Source organism: Rhincodon typus, chromosome 20, assembly GCF_021869965.1.
Source record: "Rhincodon typus isolate 14 chromosome 20, sRhiTyp1.1, whole genome shotgun sequence".
Lineage (NCBI taxonomy): Eukaryota > Metazoa > Chordata > Chondrichthyes > Orectolobiformes > Rhincodontidae > Rhincodon > Rhincodon typus.
Window position 1 is genome coordinate 33,637,473 of NC_063351.1, and position 22,269 is coordinate 33,659,741.

The window sequence follows — 22,269 nt, forward strand, 5'->3', positions numbered from 1 at the left end:
GAAGAAGGGTCCAGGCCCGAAACGTCAGCCTTCCTGCTCCTCTGATGCTGCTTGGCCTGCTGTGTTCATCCAGCTCTACATCTTGTTATCTCAGATTCTCCAGCATCTGCAGTTCCGACTATCTCCCAAACAGATTAATGCTATTTGCCTTTAAGGGCATTTTAATCGGTATCTAACATTAAATTCTTCAACTGCAAAGCATTAGTGGAGAATCTGACTTGTGAATTGAAGATGAGGTTGTATTGCTAATTCTCTAATCATGTTCTTGTTGGGTCAGCTCTTCATTGAATTTGGAAGTTTACCCTTTAGTTTTCTCTTAAATTACTCTATCAATGTTGCTCTTGGTGGCTTATTTCCTTACTCTTTGCCAATAGCAATCGTGCTCTTTCCTACCCTGTCACTTTGTTGAAATCAGGGCTAATTAGAATCTCCAATTCTAATTCAATTTTTCCCACGACCTCAAAATTAGAAATCTATAGCTTGCTCAGCACTTCTTTCCAGATACAACTTTCAGAGTTCATATTCCCTTCATCATTACTTGCTGACTTAGCTCATCTCTTTTTCATTTCTTAACCTGTACTATAGGCATTACTTTCCGAATGGTTTTAAAAGATCATGTCAATCAATTTCAGAACTAACCAAAAAGATTTATGAGGAGCTCTTCTCGTAATGAGTATGAGTCAAAAGTTCCTTTGTTCACTCTAACTGTGGGTGCAACACTGCTATGTGTAATGCTGAGGGAGCTCACCTAGCCTTGTTCAAAGCAACTATTTTTCTTTGATTTATGCTAATATTTAAAAAAAAATGCTGCCAACTTAGAAAGTGGCTGAATTTTTATCTGAAGGTTTAATAAATAGATGCCCATGTATAATTGTGAGTTTGTCTGGTTGTAGTATTAATACTCTTAGTGAGGCAAGCACAAGGAACAGATTTCCAATACCAATCTCACTAGTGACTAGTGCCCCCTGGTGGTTCAGATTAAATATTAGGAACATTTCATTTCTCCAGCTTTCAGCTCTATGTTCCAGGCCTATTTCTGAGAATGCTGGCCAACGAATGACAACCATTTCTGGTATTCTATTTTAAAATATATCAACCAGGTTTTGTGCATGTGGTGTCACTCAAAGGTCAAGCTTACAATAAACTGGTAAGAGTTAAAGAGTTAAACCTGAATGCCCTGGTCGACCCATTGTCTCCGCACGCTCTTGCCCCACCAAACTGATCTCCAACTATCTGGACTCCATTTTCTCCCCCTTGGTCCAGGAACTCCCTACCTATGTCCGTGACACCACCCACGCCCTCCACCTCCTCCAGAACTTCCAATTCCCTGGTCCCCAACACCTCATCTTTACCATGGACGTCCAGTCCCTCTACACCTGCATTCCCCATGCAGATGGCCTTAAGGCCCTCCGCTTCTTCCTGTCCCGCAGGCCCGACCAGTCCCCCTCCACTGACACCCTCATCCGCTTAGCCGAACTCGTCCTCACCCTCAACAACTTCTCTTTCAATTCCTCCCACTTCCTACAGACAAAGGGGGTAGCCATGGGTACCCGCATGGGCCCAAGCTATGCCTGCCTCTTTGTAGGTTACGTGGAACAATCCCTCTTCCGTACCTACACTGGCCCTAAACCCCACCTCTTCCTCCGTTACATCAATGACTGTATCGGCGCCGCCTCGTGCTCCCACGAGGAGCTCGAACAGTTCATCCACTTCACTAACACCTTCCACCCCAACCTTAAGTTTACCTGGACCATCTCTAACACCTCTCTCCCCTTCCTGGACCTCTCGGTCTCCATATCGGGCAACCACCTAGAAACCGATATTCATTTCAAGCCCACTGACTCCCACAGCTACCTAGAATACTCCTCCTCCCACGCACCTTCCTGCAAAAATGCTATCCCCTATTCCCAATTCCTTCGCCTCCGCCGCATCTGCTCCCAGGATGAGGCATTCCACTCCCGTACATCTCAGTTGTCCTCGTTTTTCAAGGACCGTAACTTCCCCCCCTCAGTGGTCGAGAACGCCCTCAACCGTGTCTCCCACATCTCCCGCAACTCATCCCTCACACCCCGTCCACGCAATAAGAACCAAAAAAGAATCCCCCTCGTCCTCACGTACCACCCCACCAACCTCCGGATCCAACGCATCATCCTCCGACACTTCCGCCATCTGCAATCCCACCCCACCACCAAAGACATCTTTCCCTCCCCACCCTTATCTGCTTTCCGGAGGGATCACTCTCTCCGTGACTCCCTTGTCCGCTCCACACTCCCCTGCAGCTCCACCACACCCGGCACTTTTCCCTGCAACCGCAGGAAGTGCTACACCTGCCCCCATACCAGGTCCCAAGAAGACTTTCCACATCAAGCAGATGTTCACCTGCACATCTGCCAATGTGGTATACTGCATCCGCTGTACCCGGTGTGGCTTCCTCTACATCGGGGAAACTAAGCGGAGACTCGGAGACCGCTTTGCAGAACACCTACGCTCGGTTCGCAATAAACAACTGCACCTCCCAGTCGCGAACCATTTCAACTCCCCTTCCCATTCCTCAGACGACATGTCCATCCTGGGCCTCCTGCAGTGCCACAACGATGCCACCCGAAGGTTGCAGGAACAGCAACTCATATTCCGCTTGGGAACCCTGCGGCCCAATGGTATCAATGTGGATTTCAAAATCTCCCCTCCCCCTACCGCATCCCAAAACCAGTCCAGCTCGTCCCTGCCTCCCTAACCTGTTCTTCCTCCCACCTATCCCCTCCTCCCACCTCAAGCCGCACCTCCATCTCCTACCGACTAACCTCATCCCGCCCCCTTGACCTGTCCGTCCTCCCTGGACTGACCAATCCCCTCCCTAACTCCCCACCTACACTCACCTTTACTGGCCCCATCCCCACCTGTTTGTTTCCTCTCCACCTATCTTCTCCTCTATCCATCTTCTATCCGCCTCCCACTCTCTCCCTATTTATTTCAGAACCCCCTTCCCCTCCCCCTTTTCTGATGAAGGGTCTAGGCCCGAAACGTCAGCCTCTCTGCTCCTATGATGCTGCTTGGCCTGCTGTGTTCATCCAGCCCTGCACCTTGTTGTCTTAGAGTTAAAGAAGTACTGGCTTAGTATTTGGGGAAGGGGGATGGAGGAGGGGGGGCATACAATTCTGTGGAAGTATTCTCAATTGTCCATGATAATTTCAGAAGATCCTCAGAAAATTATAGTAATCATGCTTATTTACTATGTTTATACATCATTTGAGGCTTTTGGTATTTCCAGATCACTCTAATTAAGATCAAATTTGCTACTCTTATGTTCTGTTGACAAATTTATTTCATTGCAGTACGAATCAAAAATGATTGTGATACAGATGCCCTTTTAAGGAAACACAGTCACTGGGAGAACAGGGAGGTTCAAGGCAAAGAAAAAAATCCTGAAATGTCAACACTACATCCAACAGTAGTGTGATTAATGGCTAAGTAATTGGTTATATCATACATCCCCCAGCACTGGTTCTGAAAGGGAGTATATTTTGGGGAGAAGGGATTTTTATTATAAAATAAGTAACACTTTCAGAAATTCATTACTCTTTTATTCCCAGTTGCAAGTCACAGTCAAAGACTGGAATCTTAGTTTTGAAATGAGACAGAGGACCATTTCCAAGTCCCAGTGCTGATTGTTTATAAGGTCTGCCTGCAAATCTTACCAGACACCACTCTTATGAGGCCCATCCAGTTAAGGTCAGTAGGAAGGCCAATATGAAAGCTGCAGGCTGTGGGTGGCCGACAGTCCTACCCAGAGAGGTGGGCTGTGTCAATTTACATGGGGGGATCGTGACAGTCCCTCAAGATGGATGATTGCTCTTAAGACTTTAAAACAACTTTATTAAACTGTGTCTGCAGACCTGCAGCTGCACCAGTGGTCGTTTTCCTCTTTCTTTATTAAAGATGAAATACAAATTTTAAAGCTGAATTAAAACTTCATTTGAATTTAAAATTGAAAGAGCCTGGTGTGTTTGCTGTTCAAAGTATGTAATTTGTTTAAAAATACTTTGTACGTTAGCAATGGATACTTTATATCATTTAGACTTTCAAATAACAAAGATTTGCCACCATTTACACCTGGCAAAATAGAGTGGTTAATGTTAGTTAGTTTATACTTAAAAAGACCTCCAGGTTAAGGAAGTTCATAAGCAGCATGACTTCAAACAGTACTTACACATTAATATGCGTGGAAAATCAAAGCAGGCACATATTAATGGAAGGGTGAAGCAGAATCATGGTCATGAACAAAATAATGAAAAGCATTATAAGAAAACAACAAAGTGTACCTTGCAGCAACTTTTAAGCATGAAATTGATGGGTGGAAACAAGCATAGTGAACAATTCTAATCAAATATGAAAAAACAGCTCTTGCACAATCATTTTACTCAGAATGTTGAACTGGATATAAAATGGTCCAGTCAGGTAGTATACTAAACTTGCACCTAGAGACTAAGACATGTATCTCATCTATACTGTAGGATGAGAATCACTTCCTCTACTGGCTACAAGTTCTTGGTGAAAATGGTTTGGCAACCTCAATCTGGTTTCTTGTGAGTCTGTATTTATGTCACAAACTATCCTTAAACTATGCATCTTTGGGGATTAATCTGGACGGAACCTTTCATCTCATCAATGAGACAATAAAGTAGAAAGTCAATGCAAAAAAGAAATCACCCTAGGACAGTTGAGTGCCATACTTAATACAAAATGTAAGATCTTACCATCCTCCATGACTAGTAAAACAAAAATGCACTAAATCGCATCAAATATGTTTTATACTGTGTACTCCATCAGGTTCATCATCATATTGTCCACAGTGTCCTAACTTCAATGGGACAGAGTTTAACAAGGTTGCTGACTTCTCCACAATAGCCAACACCACTGAGAGGATATCAGATTTGACTTCTGGGATATAATCTCATAACCAGCTGACCATGAAGCAAACCACTTCCACTATCATTTTATTCAGCAGCTAACATAGCAAAAGATTCTTAGGATTCAACAAAGCTAATATCTCACAAAAACACATCCAATTGGATATTTTAGCTTTCAGCAATAAAAAAAATAGAAAAAGTACCATATTGCTTGTAGATCGGAGGCTTTCTATAGATATTAGTCCCTTGGTCTGTGGAAAGAAAGTTACACAGTTTATTAATTAGGATATTACACCATTGGAAAATTAATCATTTCTGATAATACCAAGCAAAGCTAATAGGTACAATGATCTAATATAAGATTCAACACAAATGATTGCAAACATCAATGTGAAATGTTAGAGTGAATCATAGGAATGCCAACTGTCTACTTCAGCAATCACACAGCAGGACAGAACTTGCGTAGGCACCAACACTGCAAACTGCAAATGCTTTGATATATGGATAATCAGAACGAGGATAATGGCAACAATTTATGGTTGAGATTTCCACAGTTTACATGAAACTTTGTATGGTGCAAAGAGTTTCTGCTTCTATAGTTTTTCATTTAAGTACATTACGCGACTCACTTCCTAACTCAATTGCCATGTATTGAGCACTGCCATTTCCCTGGTAGAGGCCAGAATACAGTTTAATTAGGAATGATGCTGCATAAACTATGCACTGCCACACAAGTTTCAGGCCAGAGATTTATACGAATTCCTTCAGGATTGTTGACATGTGTCAATAATATGAACATTGGAAACAGGATAGAATGTAATAAGCTTCGTCAATCATCAGGACAGGCTCATTATAGCTTTAGATATGGTTACTACAGTGATCTGCAGGCTCAAATTGTGATTGTGCATTCTGTGTCACTCAAGGTGGCTTCAGCACAGCATCAGGCAGAGTCATTAAAAAGCTGGTCAGGGCTGGTGCAGCTCGAGGCAGGAACAATATTGTAAAGTGGAGGCTCAGTATGTAACTGGGAACTATCTGTACAGCACAGGCTAGGTTTACTACACTGCTAGACAGCCCTGTACAACACAAGAAATTGAATAAGTGGAGTGACATTACCAGGTCAGTGCATCACTAGGCAGATTTAGTGGGTCACTGGGCAGGACTAATGTGTTATTAGCAGCCACTGTGTCACTGGTGGAGTGAATGGCAAAGTCAGTTTTGATGATATTTAATTTTAACACTGTATTAACTTAATCAATATCTTAATTGTGAATAAGTGTACAACTGACATTGCTCAGGAGTTTCAGAAGCTTGAGCAATCAAAGTCAACAAGCTTAAAATCAAATGACACAAATCTCACTTTTAAAGTTTTAACAGGGAGGAACTGAGATCAACAAGTCAGATAATTTGGCATTGTCAGTCTACTCTACTTCATTAAGAGACGTCTCGCAAAATTGATCAGGAGGGATGTACTTCAATAACAAACTGCTCGAAGCAGAACACTGGATTGCGGAACATTACAGCCTTACGTTGCTGATGTGACTTGTAAACATAAAACAAATAACACAATGTGCTGGGTAAGATGTAAAAAACCAACATAAGATTCTTTAGCATTGCCTAATCCTTCTGGTTCATCAACTCAGCGCATGGATCTTCCAACAGATTTGAAATTGATTCACAATTTGTATATTGTATCTTTTAACAAGGAAGTAATTATGTATTTGGACAGGAAAGAAAATCCAAAAATTTCCATTTATGGACATATTACTTCACTATTACCATTTCAAACAGCCTGTACCCACTTCTCTACCATCATTTGATTATTTTAATTCAAAAATTACCTCTGCTGCCTACAGGTGAGAAATGTTTTGCTATCATAATATTTTATTCCAACAGAAGATAGCAGGATAATACTTAATTTTCCTGAGATGGCCAACAGACCTGGTCCTGTGGGCTTCACTAGAGCAGCCTTTGAGAGATGCAAATTCAACACTTCAGCACTCACAAATTATCCAGGCTCATTATGTGTCAATGATTCTACTCCTGAAGTCTTACAGTTTTCTGGCTTTAGTCCTAGTTTGTTCTCATGGCTGCTTTCTTCAGATTATTGAGTTCTCAATGTTCTTGCAAAATTCGCTCCACACAGAATAACTTTCCTTAGAATGAAGAAATCTGATTTGGCTAATAAGCATGGAACCTTGAAAGACCCAAACAAAGCTCCCAATTTGTGCTTAGGTAACTGATCTTACTGAGGTGTACATAGCGGGTGCCTGATTTATCCTGTGTGCCCTGAATTAGGGAGGTGGCAATCAAGTAAGTTTTGCTTTCCTGAATGTTACCCATATTTTCCACTAGAACAAAGATTCCCAGTGGGGCGTGAATGCGTGGAAATATCAGCTGAGGACAGACTTTTATTTGGCTGTGATACCTCCTTTGAGGGAATACTCTATCAACACTCAGTACGAAGATCCAGCAAGAATCATCATGGAGAGATATTATGAGATGATTGGAAAATTAGAAGAACTGAGGCAGAATGTATATAAGACCCAATTTTGTTTCAGCTAATAGTACTCTGGGTAATATGAAAACAATTGTATGAATAGTTTGCTGTTGATGTGATTTTCTTTTAGTATGATATAGATATCTCTTCACATTATCAATCAGGTTTTATTTGACAAGTGGTCATGAAAACCTTCATGACATATAATCAGAGTAAAAAATATGGTATTATACCAAAAGACTACCTTTGTTTGTATTTCCAGTTTAACTCTTCAGATCAATTATATTTTGATGCACCACAGTGATTTCCTTTTCATTTCTAGTACTTGGCTTGTAGGATAAAATTAAAACTGTTTTCAATTAGCCCATCAAGACTTCCCTCCACTGATCGTACAGCTTTTAATCAGCTTCCCCTCCACTGGACTTGAAACGTTAACCCTGTTCTCTCTTCACAGCTGCTGCCAGGCCTGCTGAGTTTCTTCAGTAATTTCTGTTTTTGTTGGTTTCACATCTCCAGCATCTGCAGTTTTTTATGTTTGTCCCATAAGTGATAGTTTCTATGTACTATGCATGCCTTACAGTCTATTTAATTACCCACTAAATGTAAATAATAGTCTTTTGATGCCATATTTTCCATGTTCACTTATGGAACAGACCTACAAGAAATCAGCACGTATATGTGACAGTCAGACTATGTTTAAATGCTACCAATATGTCGTCATTCCAGTGACTTAGAACAGAGATCCATGTAATTGTTTGGTATTTTTTGCTTTTCCTACAAACCTAATGCACTGTCACCATAGACACACATTATTTACAAATGCCTATTTTAAATCAGTGTAAACAGAGTTGACAGATCCAGGATTACAGAGTGGTTAATATACAAACATTGAAAAGCTTCTGCCTGTGTAGTCTCTTAGTTGTCTAACAGACATTGCTGCTTTTCTTTTGCTCCAGGTTCAGTAGCATCCTATCAGGTGAAATAAAGGTAGATGCAGGACAGAGATTAGGTTGTTGCTTTTCGTTATATTCAAAAACGAGCAGTGATAGTCTAAGGATTATGTCTCGTATATTAATGCTTGCTACTGAACATTCATTGAAAATCTTATCAATTGTTAGGTGTACAATACAAAACAAGGAACTGGATTTCTGTTCAAAAAGAGGCAATCTTTCAATTCCATTTTAGAAATCTTCAGATCAAATTGGATGGGCACAAATGCCAATAGACAGCAACACGCTTTTTACACACATGTCCACACTGTGAAAGCAATCTGGTGACAGTACAATCCATGTGGTTTAAAAAGGGTTTTAGTGACTGCCTGCACAGATTTGCTGTGTACATATGAGCACAGATTGAAAATGTACATCCAAAGAATCTGTGAGGAGAAATGGAAACAGTACATAGAAACACAGCTACTGCCTATACTGCAACATTCAAACTGATGTGGTTTAACTCCTACCTGGAAGATGGAAATGTTTGGGGGCCTGAACATAAGATGGTGTTAGAGGCCTGCTCTCGGACCGACTAGGGAGAGGGGAGTTCCGACCACTGGATGGCTCAGTGCCTCCAATAAGAAGAGTAAAGAAAATGAGAATGGGATAGAATTCTTTTATCATTTTATACAACAAAAAAAATGGATGCTTGCATTAATAAAGTAACTAAAATTAATCCAAAACGTTACAGACAGGTGGTGTAAGTTACATTGTAATGGTGTGTTAGATCATTGACCAAACTTCAGTCATACTTATCAGATGTTCATTCTGAAATATAACTTGTACCAAAACTGCAAGGTTTTGTTTCTAATAAAATACATACAAATCATTCTACTTGTACAACAACGAGCAGTAATAATTGAATACTGGACCATTTTATGTAATTCTATAATACTTCAACATCCAATTTGACTATTTAAATATGAAACAAGGACAGCAGGTTAAATAAACTAAGTTTTATGTGCAATAATTGGAGAGTTTCCATCACTTGACTAAGCAGGGGTAATAATTTATAAACTGGCTTATCTTTGTAGAATGTTATTCTTTTATTAATTCATCCTTGAATATGCTACAGTTTGGAAAGGGAATCTCTTTGTAATGATTCTCCAGTTGATCTGTATAAAACTGAATAAAATTGGAAGCCATTACTCACTACACGTGAAATATTGCAAAGTCTAATACAAAAACTGCATGAGTTTTATTGCAAACTAACAAGTAAAAGAGGTTGATTATAAACAATGTAGCTTGTAATAAAGATGATAAGTTGACTGAAAGACAGAATTTTCAATAGTGTATACCTTAAAATACTCCATCTTACTCCATATATAAATAATCCTGAAATATCATTTCAAATATCTAAATTAAAGACAATTCTGAACCAAGCAGTTACCAAAGATGTGTATTTATTTGCCATTAAAGGTTTCAACAGAAAACAAACATTGCACAGACCCAAGGCCAAGCAGTAGATGCAACTCTAAACATTTTAGTAGATGCACTGACAGTGCGTTCCTGAAATTATGTTGCTATATTTCTGTTTAGCTCTCACACCAAGCAATTATCAGAGAATGCCATCGGCATAGTACAGTGTGATGGCTGTACTCACAGCTATGTCAGAGACTGTGATGCCAAAATGTGAGACTGGTAACAAAAACTTATATTAATATTGTGTTTTTAAAACATCCCAACATCCAGCTTCACAGAAGTGTTACCAAAGAAAATCTGACACCGAGCCACCTGAAATGGTATTAGGGCAGATGACCAAAAACTTCAGTAAAGAAGTGAGTTTGAAAGAGCCTCAGAAAAGGAAAAACGTGGAGACAGATAGAACTTGAGGGAGGAAATTCCAGAATTTGGGGTCTAGGAAGCTGAAGGCTTGATTACTAATATTGGAACAATTCAGATCAGGAATGTGACCAGAACTGGAACAGCACAGATATTTCAAAGGGTTCTAGGGCTGGACAATGTTACTTAGCTCAGGAGACACAAAACCATGGAGGGACTTAAATGCAAAGATAAGAATGTTATAAATATGGGTATTTCTGGACTAACAGATCAATGAGGATGAGAGCTTCAACAGCAAATGAATTAAGTGTGCAGATGAGCAGAATATTAGAAGATTCACTATTTTCACATTCTGTGCACAGAGCAAAATTACATGGCTTATGTGATCAAAACAGAATGTGTTAACACTCTAGGTTAAAGACATTATGCAATTGTGACAAAACCATTTCAATAGAAATGCTTAATGAGCATGCTTGACTTAAAGGAACTGTCTTTATTTCAACCCTCTAAGGATTGAAAGTAAAGCTTTCAAACATGGCAATGACAATATGTGACACAAGGTTGTTATCTTTCCCATGCTTACAAGTGTTTGAAAGTAAAGCCATGGGCAATGACATACCTATGTAAAATGAAGGAGCTGCAACAATGTTGAAACAGACAGATAAACAGGAACATAGAAAGTAAGCTGTATACAGGTAGTGAAGATAACATTTTCTGGTTCTTAAATATATTCTGTGAAATTATATCTAGAATGAGGGTTCACTGCATACATCGAGCGGTTCGTTACCTCCAGCAAAGTCTGTCCAATCCTTTCCACTGGAAAAAAAAACTAGACTGTCCCGAAGAATGGGTAATTGGCAACAGTGTCCTTTTTGGAATGCATAATGCACTCATGTTGTACAATTATACAATAGGAAATCATGAAATTGTTAAGGAGCTTAAAATTAATTCAATATAATTGTCATCATGAATAGAGTCAATTATCTGACATCCATATCATTCCTTCCTTTCTGATAACTAAAGCCAGTTTGTCTACACGTGTTGTCAGAGTCTTATTATTTACTACATAATTAAGCCAATCAAAGGTATTTCTACTAGAGCTATATGTTCAAATCATTAAATATATCAGAAAAAGCACTTTTTAAATATCACATTGTAAGCTTTTCAGTCCAGAAATCTATTGTTCAGAAACACCAGTGTCTGGAAATGTTTTGCACAGACCCAAGCAACTCATGGCATTATTTTAATGCAATACTTTGGGAGTGGAACCTTGGGAAATGTAGTAATTTTGTTATCACTGATTTATAATGTTTTCTCACTATTTTATGCTTGAACTAAATATTTATATCTATGGCGTTTTCAGGTTCACACACTTGTGGTTAAGCATTCTAATGTTATTCTTTGATATTAATCCGAATCTATAATAGAGAAATGACTTGGTCTCAAGCATTCCAGACTGAAGAGGTTATAGTGTCTATGCTGTAGGCCATAATGATCTAATATTCATGTACAAGAACAGAGTACATTCAATCAAATTAGTTACTACATTTTTGCAGCTACCAACAAGAAAATGCATTGAAGATGCAAGAAAATTGTGTTTGCATTATGACTAGATCAAACTTCAGAACACAAAACAACACCCAGTTAAAGGACTGAAGGTTTCAACAATCTTTCTTCCACCTTCAATTACAGTCTCAGAATAAAAAAAAACTTCTTAAAATTAAGAATCTGCAAGAAAAACAAGATTAGGTTATATTGAATATAAATTTAATAAAATGGTTTTTATAAAGTAAAAAGCAAAGAGAATGAGGAAAAGGAGGACAGAACAAACTGAAATAAACATCAGATATTCTGTGGCCCCACACCATGAGACGAGACACAATGGTGGGTTCATTGGAAAATCACAGGCACATTGACACAATTGTTCTTTTTATTAAACACCTTCCATTTTTCAACAAGCCACCTGCTGTGTTAGGAATACCGAAAAGATCTGCCTTAGTGCTAAATTCCAAACATTTTGTTTAAAAACTCATTTTGAACATGTAGCTGGAATTTAATATTGTTTGCACACGGTTGGATTGGGCGTCTTTAAAGACAACTAATACCCCCACCCACACTAACGAGAAAGCCCACTGCTTCAAGTGCCAATCCGGGCACTTGCTGGCTGCCCAGGAGGGTTTCTCATCCTCTCTGGTGCCACACCAGAGAAGTCTCACTCTGTCTGAACCCGCTGCCACCTCCCTGCCCCCATCCCCAGAAAGGAAGATAACTGGATCAGTGGTAGGTTGAGGCCCTTATTCATTTACCACTGAAGGCCATTAATTGGTGGTTGCCGATGGATGTTTCCACCACAACTTGATTGCTGAGCTGGCAGGAAGGGGCCAGGTATCTGTTCAGTGCCATCCCTGCCCATATTTGTACTGTCACTTATAGTGAAGAGAATATCCCACCCTGTAGTTTAGTTCTACTGCATTATTATGTGTTCCTGATACCTCAATGTGTTACCGGGATTTTGAATGACAATAGAATGTTGTTTCAAAAGCTTTTGAAACAACAGTCATTCATTTATAAAATTACTTGCTACAGCTCAATAAATGCATCAACCTTCTAGACCCTTAAACATTGTGCAATTGACAGAACAGTTGAGAGAGTCAGAGCTGTAAGTCAAACGTTGTTTTCCCTGGAGCATGATACTTTGGTAAATAGCTGAGTTCTTAGACAAGCCTCATTATGCATTCCTCAAGGACAGTCCAGACATCTATTAGAATGTTGAAACAGCAACGCTCCAAGGGAAACATTGCTTGATTGACAGAGCGTTGTCAGGCAGGGTTAACAATAAAATAGCATTTACTCTTTTCCCCATCCCACCACTGCTACATATTAACCCCCAACGGGTAACATGAGAGGTGGCCTACATATACTTAGTCAATGGAGGTCCTTGTGTGATGTGGAGGCTGACACCAGACCAGCTAGACAAAACTGCCTCCTTTTCAGACCTCATTGTGTTCATTAAATATTGAAATGGCTGGTGTCGTGCCATCAAGAGAAAATTACATGCTACAACACTATACAAAGCCTTGAAATATACTGAAGTGAAAGTCAATTTTCTTTTCAGATTTAAATCCAGCCATCTAATAAATCCAACAAAAATTTTGAATTCAAAGTTTAATGATCTGGTTTTCATCTGGCTCACTAATGGCCTTTAGACAAGGAGAGTGTTGATTTAAAAACTTCAGTGAGACAATGGAATTGCGAATTTAAAGAGCCCAGAGGCTCAAACCCAGCTCCAAAAGGTTTATTTGATGCAGTTTTAAAAGGTGTACATAGAAAAGGGAAGGGCTAGTAGGGAGGTAGAGACAGCACAAGAAAAGGCCCAAGAGATAGAGACAAAGCATAAGGACTTACAGTCAGCCATTCAGGTCCTTCACCAAGCTCAAACTCAAAATTGGGACAGAACCGAAGAGCATGCTAAGTGCCAGTGGGAGACAGTTCAATTATCAGTTATTAAAGTCTCAGTTATCTGGCCAAAGAGGGTTTATATGTGCCCTGTCTGGTGCATGTACTAGGCAATGAGCAAGTAAGGGGTGAGGTGGACTGAGGATATTTAGAGGATGAAGCAGCCCGACACGCTCAGCAGGAAGATGATGGTGAGGGTCCCAGGACACTCTCCACCCCAAACTCAGAAGGGAGAGGAAGTTATATCCTGGTCTCCCTCATGCGATGGCACCACCATTAGAAGAGATAGACCCCTCTGGAGCCTGCCTCAAATGAACCCCATTCAAGCCCAGGCACCATAGGAGCTGTGGACATTCAATATAGTTCCTCATATAACATCACAGAGCTAGGGAAATAGCAAAAGCAAGAATCAGCAGTTCTCCATTTTGAACAGCACCAGGAGGAAGCACTGAGATTGGCAAGGGCTCAGAACATACTGTGGGAGGGGGATGTCAATGTCTATCACCAAGAATGGCGTGGCAGCATCACTGCTGAAAATAGCCAATGTTCATAGATCATAGAATCCCTACACTGTGGGAACAGGCCTTTCAGCCCAACAAGTCCACACTGACCCTCAAAGCATCCCATCCAGGCCCATGCTCCTAAAACCCACCTAATCTACACATCCCTGAACACTATGGGCAATTTAGTATGGCCAATCCACCTACCCTGCACATCTTTGGACTGTAGGAGGAAACTAGAGCACCTGGAGGAAACCCTGCAGACACGGGGAAATGTGCAAACTCCACAGTCGCCAGACGGTGGAATCGAACCCGGGTTCCTGGCTCTGTGAGACAGTAGTGCTAACCACTGAGTCACCGTGTTAGAGCTGTCCACATGATGAGTGAGCACTGCAGAAAGTTAAACATCATGTAACCCTAATGTTATTATAATCTATATAAATTTAATAGAATTGCACTTATTTTTATTAGCCAAGAACGTTTTAGAAGGTACTTTAACACTAAATAAAATATAAGCAACATCTTAAAAAGTAACAAAAACAGAAGTTGCTGGAAAAGCTCAGTAGGTCTGGCAGCATCTGTCAAGAAAAAAATCAGAGTTAGCGTTTCGGGTCCGGTAACCCTTCCAGACCGAGTCACCGGACCCGAAATTTTAACTCTGATTTTTTTCTTCAAGGATGCTGCCAGACCTACTGAGCTTTGCCAGCAACTTCTGTTTTTGATCCTGATTTACAGTTCTTTGGGCTTTCATCTTAAAAAGTAACTTGCCTTATTTGAGAAGTGACATAATCATTTAAGAAAGTTTGTCAACTTATCTCTCAAACGTGAAACAGTACAATAGCAAGAACAAAGGAATCTTTCAAACCTGCAAGAAAGCTCACTGTGATTCGCCGTTTAAAATGAGAACTATTTTCATAATTTTCTCTTTAAAAGAGATGTCCCATTTTCTTGCGCTTTCAAAGTTCTGTGATTGGGTTGTTTCACTTACCAGGTCTGTGAAAGTGTTGTGGAGAGCGAGCCACTGTGGGGGTGTAGCAGTGACGAGTGTAGCTGGGAGAACTGATGGAGCTTTGGCTAGAGGACCTATGCACCATTCGATCACGTACATCGTGGTACCCCTAAAACATATTACATATATGTCACACTCAGGTCAGACAAGCCAGAGAGATATACTAAATATATTTTTTTCTTAAATGAAGCACATGGAATCTTTACAATGAGTTCACTGGTGAATTTAGTAGACAATAGAAATAGAATTGTGTGAATATTAATCATGAAAGTTAGATGCAGCATATAGTTTGCAGTTGAATGGAACAACTGGGTTGCACATTGGATGGTTATCACTGGGACATTGCAGCTTCAATAGGAAACATCATTTTGCGACCAATGTCATGCAGCATTTCCAAGAAGTGTTCCGATTGTTCATGGGTCATATTGCCTGCAGCTGACACTTTAAGCAACCAATTTACAACCAGGTGGGAATCCAAGAAAGGTTAGAATGCCTACCCACAGCATGCAGCAGTGACTCATTACTGTAACTAGTAACAGGAGGTAAAGGATGGTCAGGGAGTGAGGATGTATGCAGGGAGAAGAGAAAGTAAGGTAGGATGCGAGATGCATGTTAGCGTAAACGCAGGATCGCAGTTAGAGAGCCAGGACCAACTAACTGGGGAGGGGGTATGGAGAAGGTTGGATTGAACTGATGCCAAAGGACAGAAAAATGCTAACTTGAACTGGCGGGCATGGGTAAAACCAAACCAGTTTGAGCGATGGTTATGGAACAGGTTCAGCTTGAATAGAAGACAAAAACAATGGCATGTCAGGTTGATGGAGAAAGAAGAGAGCCATTATGAACCAGGAGAATTAGGGACAATCTGTGACTTGGGTGGGAAACTTGAGTTTATGAGATCTTTTGCACTAAGTTTAAAAACACTAGGTTGGAATGAACAGCCTCCCACAAAATTGGCTACAACCCAGGATGAATTCATCGCCATTGGGTGTTACCACACTTTTCTGTTGGCCTTTGAGGATGCTGCAAAAAATTATGCTGGATGTTTTGGGTGTTCGAACACTAACAGGCACATTTGCAATGTTTTGACTGTTATTTTTATTACTTACAAACTGATTATTAACACCAATTTAAGTCAAAAACAGTTCTTGCGTATTTTCAAATGTCATTTTCGGTATTTTGAAATTAAATTTCTCGAAAGGGAGTCTCCATGGTCTGTACTTTGTTAGAGAGAGATGACTGGTGATAAGCTTACCCGGAGGGTGGCTCAACCTCAGGTGAGGTTCAGGCAGCAGTGCTTTCACAGTGACCTCAGCCAGCACAGGAACTGAACCTACATTGCTGCTGTCACTTTGCATTGAAAACTAGCCTGCCAGCCAACTGAGCTCACCGAAGCTGAAGGGGCTCGGAAATTTAAAATACTCTCTTCTGTGAAAAAAAGAATTCAGTTGTTGCAATAAGTTATCACTCTTCAATCGACCAAGTTATAAACCAGAACAAAAAAAAAATCGAGTTTTACAGTGCTGTAAAATGCAAATAAATTTGAATGGGATCTTGGGGTAAAGCAAAACACTTCTCAAAGCAGCTCATTTTGTCACCTGTTTCATTCAAAGGGAAGGCTTGAGCCCATTAGCTCTATTTCATCAAGTGGGGAAGGCAGAACATCGTTGGGAAGAATTGCTGTTTGTCTGAGCACTGGGGGAGAATTGAAATTGGAAAAGGAACATGCCACTGTGAAGAGTAGAATTACTGATCAGCGAGTTTTTGGTGGAAGTGATGACGTACAGAAAACAAAACACCATTTATATTTCTTTTAAATAGAAATTCTAAAGTATAAGGGCATTTAAATTAGCTGGACAATGGTTGGAACTAGGAAAGACTGGTACAATTATACATGTATTGTTGATAGTTCTAACTGGAAAGACCCCACAATCACAAAAACTAAACCTGAATTCCCTATTTGATATTCGACATTCTATTTTGGAAAAGAGAAACGTAAAACCATTCCTGTCAATTATAAATCATATGGTGCTACCCCGAGAAAGAGGACTTCAAATATGAAGCAAATAATTAATTCCCAAATGACAAAATGGGTGTGTTTTTCAATGGGATTAAATAACTTACCTTTCCCTGCTAGACAAAATACAAAGATGATGTTCATTGTAGACTACAAAATACTACAAAGTGTGCCATATCAAAATGCAACATTTTCTGGGAAACTGCTCATGTCTTCAAAACTCATTTTTTCCTATCAGCTTTTCATGCATTTATGGCTTGTTTTCTCCAATACCAGTGGAAAAAAATAGTAGGAATCTCTACAATCCAAAACACCATTGTACATTAGTCTGATTACTTCTGTAAAAGACCACATGATAAACTTTCTGTGTTGGTCTGTATTTGAGTTGTTAGCTCTTTTGAAGCTGTTGCATTCACTAACCTCTTAGGCCGGCACACCCATAAATACAAAAAGTCTCATTTTTTTGAAAACTATATGCTTTATACAGTTGTCTCTGACAAGGAAAACAACCAACAGGTTGTTAAATGAATTATAGGGGCTAATTTCAATGTGACGTTCGACACGGTTTTTGTCAAATTGTCTGATTCATTTTTCTTTCCAATCTAGATACAAGTCATTTGGAATCATTAACCTTGTATTTGAAATATGCACCAAGTCCCAGATGGTTGGGTGTTCCAAACACACACATTGTTTTAGGGAATCATGCAATTTATTTTATCACAAGTCACTGGTCTTGTTACCAGCTGTGATGCACTTCGCCATTATTACTTCTTAAGTTCTTGCAGCTGTCCCAAGTGGAGAGAAACTACACTAGAACAGCAAGCCAAGCTAACTAATGTGTCTTCAGATGCATTTCTGCTATTATTTTGATTTAAATCTGCATTTGGCTTATTTTAGGCTTTTAAACTGACTGACATTCACATCAAGCATCATTTTCAATGAAAAACTATTTTTAATTACTTTAAATCTTATGAAAAACAGTTTGTACTTTTGACCCCATAGCCTTTTCATTTCCAAGTCAATAATGCTCCATTAACATTGGCTCAGATAGGTTTGGAAAAACAGTGGCCCCTCAATACAGTACTCTCTTAACTTCTTTATGAGCTGTCTTTTGGTCAACATTACAGAGACGTAGAAAGCTCCAAGAAATACAGCATTTGTTCCAGGTTTGATAGAAGTACAGTAATTGTTATTCTACTTCAGTGACTAGTGAAAGGATGTTGCACCATAACTACAGTTGTACTTTTGGCACGGCAAGTGAAAAACACCAAGTAAAAAAAAATCTTTAAGCAAAGCTAATTCATAATGACTCACTAATATTGAAAGTAAAGTCACAGGTAGAAATCGCATCTAAACTGCTTTCAGAGCATTGCAAGACAAGGAAGTTGACACTGAGGAGGAAGTTAGCTACTGAAGCTTTGAAAACGTCAACAACAAGGTGCAATGGTTTTGGAAGAGAATTTCAGATGACAGAGGAGGTGAAGGTATTAAAAGAAAAAGCTGCTAGCTTTCCTGAGTTTTCCATTATTTCAAGCCTTGGCATATTTCACAGACATAACAGCGGTGCAGAAAGGCAAATGCAGTGCACATACATGAAACTGTGAAACAAAACAGAAGATGGCTTGCTTGAGAGTGGAGGTTAATTTAATTAATTGAGAGCGTACATCAGGTAATGCTCTTGACAGTCTGGGCCAAGTATCTGATTGAATAATCTATACTTATCTTTGGTTGTGTCTGCATTAAGCCTGATTATCTTGTGTATGTAAGTGGTGGTTTGTCTTGCTTGATTAAAGGTATGAAAATAATACATTTTCTGGGATACCTGGTATAGGTTTTCACAGACCTGTCACTTTGGAGTGAGACTAAGGACACATTAGACAATGACACCATTTAACAATAATGGAATTATGCGAAACAGCCAATGGCAGCCAAAGATCATTGTCCATTCAGTGAGCCCTTAACACTGGGTAAGTTGCATACAGAATGTGGAACAAAGGATAGGAAACCGGTGACCGTGTTCCATGTGCTCTCTCTCTCTAACCATAACTGGTTATACAGTACAGTAGTAATAGACTGTTGCATATCATGGGGGAGGAGAGCTAAAGAAAGAGATTTAAATAAGAATTAAGACTGATACAGTCCGTTGGGAAATGGCATAGATATTATATCACTATATGCATATTACTGTGTTCATTTTAAGAGTCTGAAACTTCCAGGATTCATGAATTAAAGATGGGTAATGTCTATTTGTTTTAAAAAAAAACTCAATGGTTAGCACTGCTGCCTCACAGCGTTAAGGACCTGGGTTCAAATCCAACTTCAGGTGACTGTCTGTGTGGAGTTTGCGCATCCTCCCTGTGTCTGTGTGGGTTTTCGCCGGGTGCTCTGGTTTCCTCCCACAGTCCAAAGACGTGCAGGTTAGGTGAATTGGCCATGCTAAGTTGCCCATAGTGTTCAGGGATGTGTAGGTTAGGTGCATTAACCACAAGAAATCCCGGTTTACAGGTATAGTGCGGGGGATGTTTCTGGGTGGGATGCTCTTTGGAGGGTTAGTGCAGACTTGTTGGGCTGAATGGCCTGTTTCCACACTGTGGGGATTCTATGATGATTTCCCTGTCATAAAACCATGTTGAATCTATGACGATGATAGATGAGCTAAAAAAAAAAATCAGTGGCCCTGAATTGATGATTCCTAGGGATAATACAGACAAAGAAACTTGGGTTACTGACTAAGCTATGTCACTACTAGAGACCCAAACTAAGGTCATGGCACTGCATTGATAATTTCACATTTGTAATAGTTTTACATTTGTGAAAATACAAAATACAAGCACTGTAGAGACAAAATGAAATTTAACAGTGGCATATTGAATATAGAATACTCCAATTAATGGGCACTTTGTTGTTAACGGGCGTTTCTTTAATGGTCAAGCCCCTATCTATATTTGCCATATTTAGCCATGCTCACTAGTAAAGATCAGTCACACAAACCCAAAAAGATGTTCACAGCAGTCACTAACAGTTAACTTTTTTTTTACACAGTTTACAACAAAAGATAACATTTACACTGTTACATACAGAAATTATAAAATAATGCTAAAATGTCAATTACAACTAAGACCAAAGGTAAGTGAAAACAGAGTGATAACCCTCATTATAATACATCTTTAACCCAAAGTATTACCTTATCTTTTCTCCTTCAGATCCTATATGTGTAAGTCCAGCATTGATAATTTTTCTACAACTTTACCATAAAATTGAAAGTTGGGGAGCGTAAATCTGGCAACATATGTTATTGTTTGCAATGTGTTTGTTTCAGTAGCCAGTAAGAACATTTTGACTAAATGTCACAATTCTAATTACTGAATTCTACACCATTGCACAAAGCGAATGAATACTGTGAAAAAGATAAGGCTGAGAACTAAACATGAAGGGATTTACTGACCTCAGTGGAAGGTGTAGGGGAAAGTGTCCTTGGCGACTGTGAGATATTAGAAAAGAAATAAAACATGTAAAACCATTTTCCTGGTAACATCATACAGAAACTGATGATGTCTCAGAAAATGACTCATCAAAAAATTCTCAATTTGTTTCAGGATATATATTTAGAAACAAACACTTTATGATAAAACAAAAGTTACATTACAATAAAAGAAATGTCGACATTTATGCAATAACAATACAGATGCAAATCAGCAATTTTGGTGGAGAAAGTACATCAACAAAGCATAAGCTAGGGCAAGCACCTATTTAACAGCCATAATAAAATATTGTGCATATGCAGATGAAGCTTCAACTATGCACTGTACACTGTGTGATAGCTTCCTTGTCTGATTCTGTCATTTGGGTAATTCAATTTAGTAAAAGGTGATCCTGTCAAAACTTTACTGGAAATATGCAGTGTATTCAACTACTAAGGTGCCTTTTTCCTGATTTGGACCGCTACACAACGACCTTGAAGTTATAATTCATATGAAAATGAATAGAGGTAATCCAAGTTGGAAGCTTCTCCTGTTCAGTGATGGCACTAAAGAAGCCAAATTGGAGGACGATGTTAATCAGCAAAAAATTTTCCAAATTGCATCGAATGATAAAATGTATGTTTGTAAATATGAATTTTAACATTAACACAAGTGGGACTCTGAGTGGGCTGGAGGAATATTTTCAGGAGTATTTTATATTCATTCAATTAAATGGTTATCTAATTTTCCCTTATTAGTTAAAAGAAGCAACGTGGTTGTCAGGAATATTAAGTCATAATTACTTTTTTATAAACACACAAGGCCCACCTACTCTAGGGGTGTGTAATAACATCTCTGAAGAGGTTGATTAGAAAATATCTACAAATATATATGTGGAACTCAATTAGTACACCCAAACGATCTCTGTTCTTGAATCAGTGCTGCATTCCAGGGCAATTGAACATGTGAATTAAATGTACTCAAAACATCATTGGCAGCTCACCAAGATTTCAAACCAAACATGAACCTCCTTCCTCAACTTCGCTACAAGAGGGAATTAACAATAGAGAGGTAGAAAAGAAAACTAATAATGGAGAAATGCAAGAGTAGTTTTGGCATGCAGCAACAATGGAAAACTAACATTTTCCTTCTGCTAAGAGAACTTCACTGCTCCCACCTCAAACTCATTTTGGAACATGCAGCGTTTCAAATCAAATTGTTGCTCCAGTTTGTGTGCGTTGCCTGCGTCCACCCTAATAGCTCAGTATATAAAGGCACTGTACTGAGTAACAGTTAGACATATAAAACAGGGAAGTTCACTGGCTCCAAGCTATGCTAAGCCAGCTGACCTCACATCGGCACAGTGTGTTACAAGTAGCCTCAGCACTCTTGGCTTAGAACATGGAAAATATAGATCAGACAAATTTTTCAATCATGCTTGCTATCTAATAAATCTTGATGCAGCTCAGCACGTGAAATTGAGCAACAACAGAACTTAGCTGAGCTATGATGGCCTCTGCAATTGACTACTTTGCCAGTGCTCATTATTACAACTTCCACATGGAGAATGATCATTTTGGAAAAGCGCAGAGATCCTGTGGCACTCATGGAGCTACATTCTGGGATATTGGCTGCTTATCGAAGG

The 22,269-nt window shown here is 39.4% G+C and overlaps 1 protein-coding gene across 1 annotated transcript in view; it reads right to left on the reverse strand.

The window, feature by feature from the left end:
- The window catches only part of LOC109928131 (actin-binding LIM protein 1), a 233,631-nt gene that overhangs the window by 32,462 nt on the left and 178,900 nt on the right, over positions 1–22,269 (reverse strand). Inside the window, exons 12-15 of the mRNA XM_048609205.1 lie at positions 20,609–20,644; positions 15,126–15,255; positions 8,867–8,971; positions 5,081–5,158 (exon numbers count right to left, since the gene is read on the reverse strand). Of these exons, the coding sequence (XP_048465162.1) occupies positions 5,081–5,158; positions 8,867–8,971; positions 15,126–15,255; positions 20,609–20,644 (349 nt within the window). The remainder of the gene's footprint in view (positions 1–5,080; positions 5,159–8,866; positions 8,972–15,125; positions 15,256–20,608; positions 20,645–22,269) is intronic.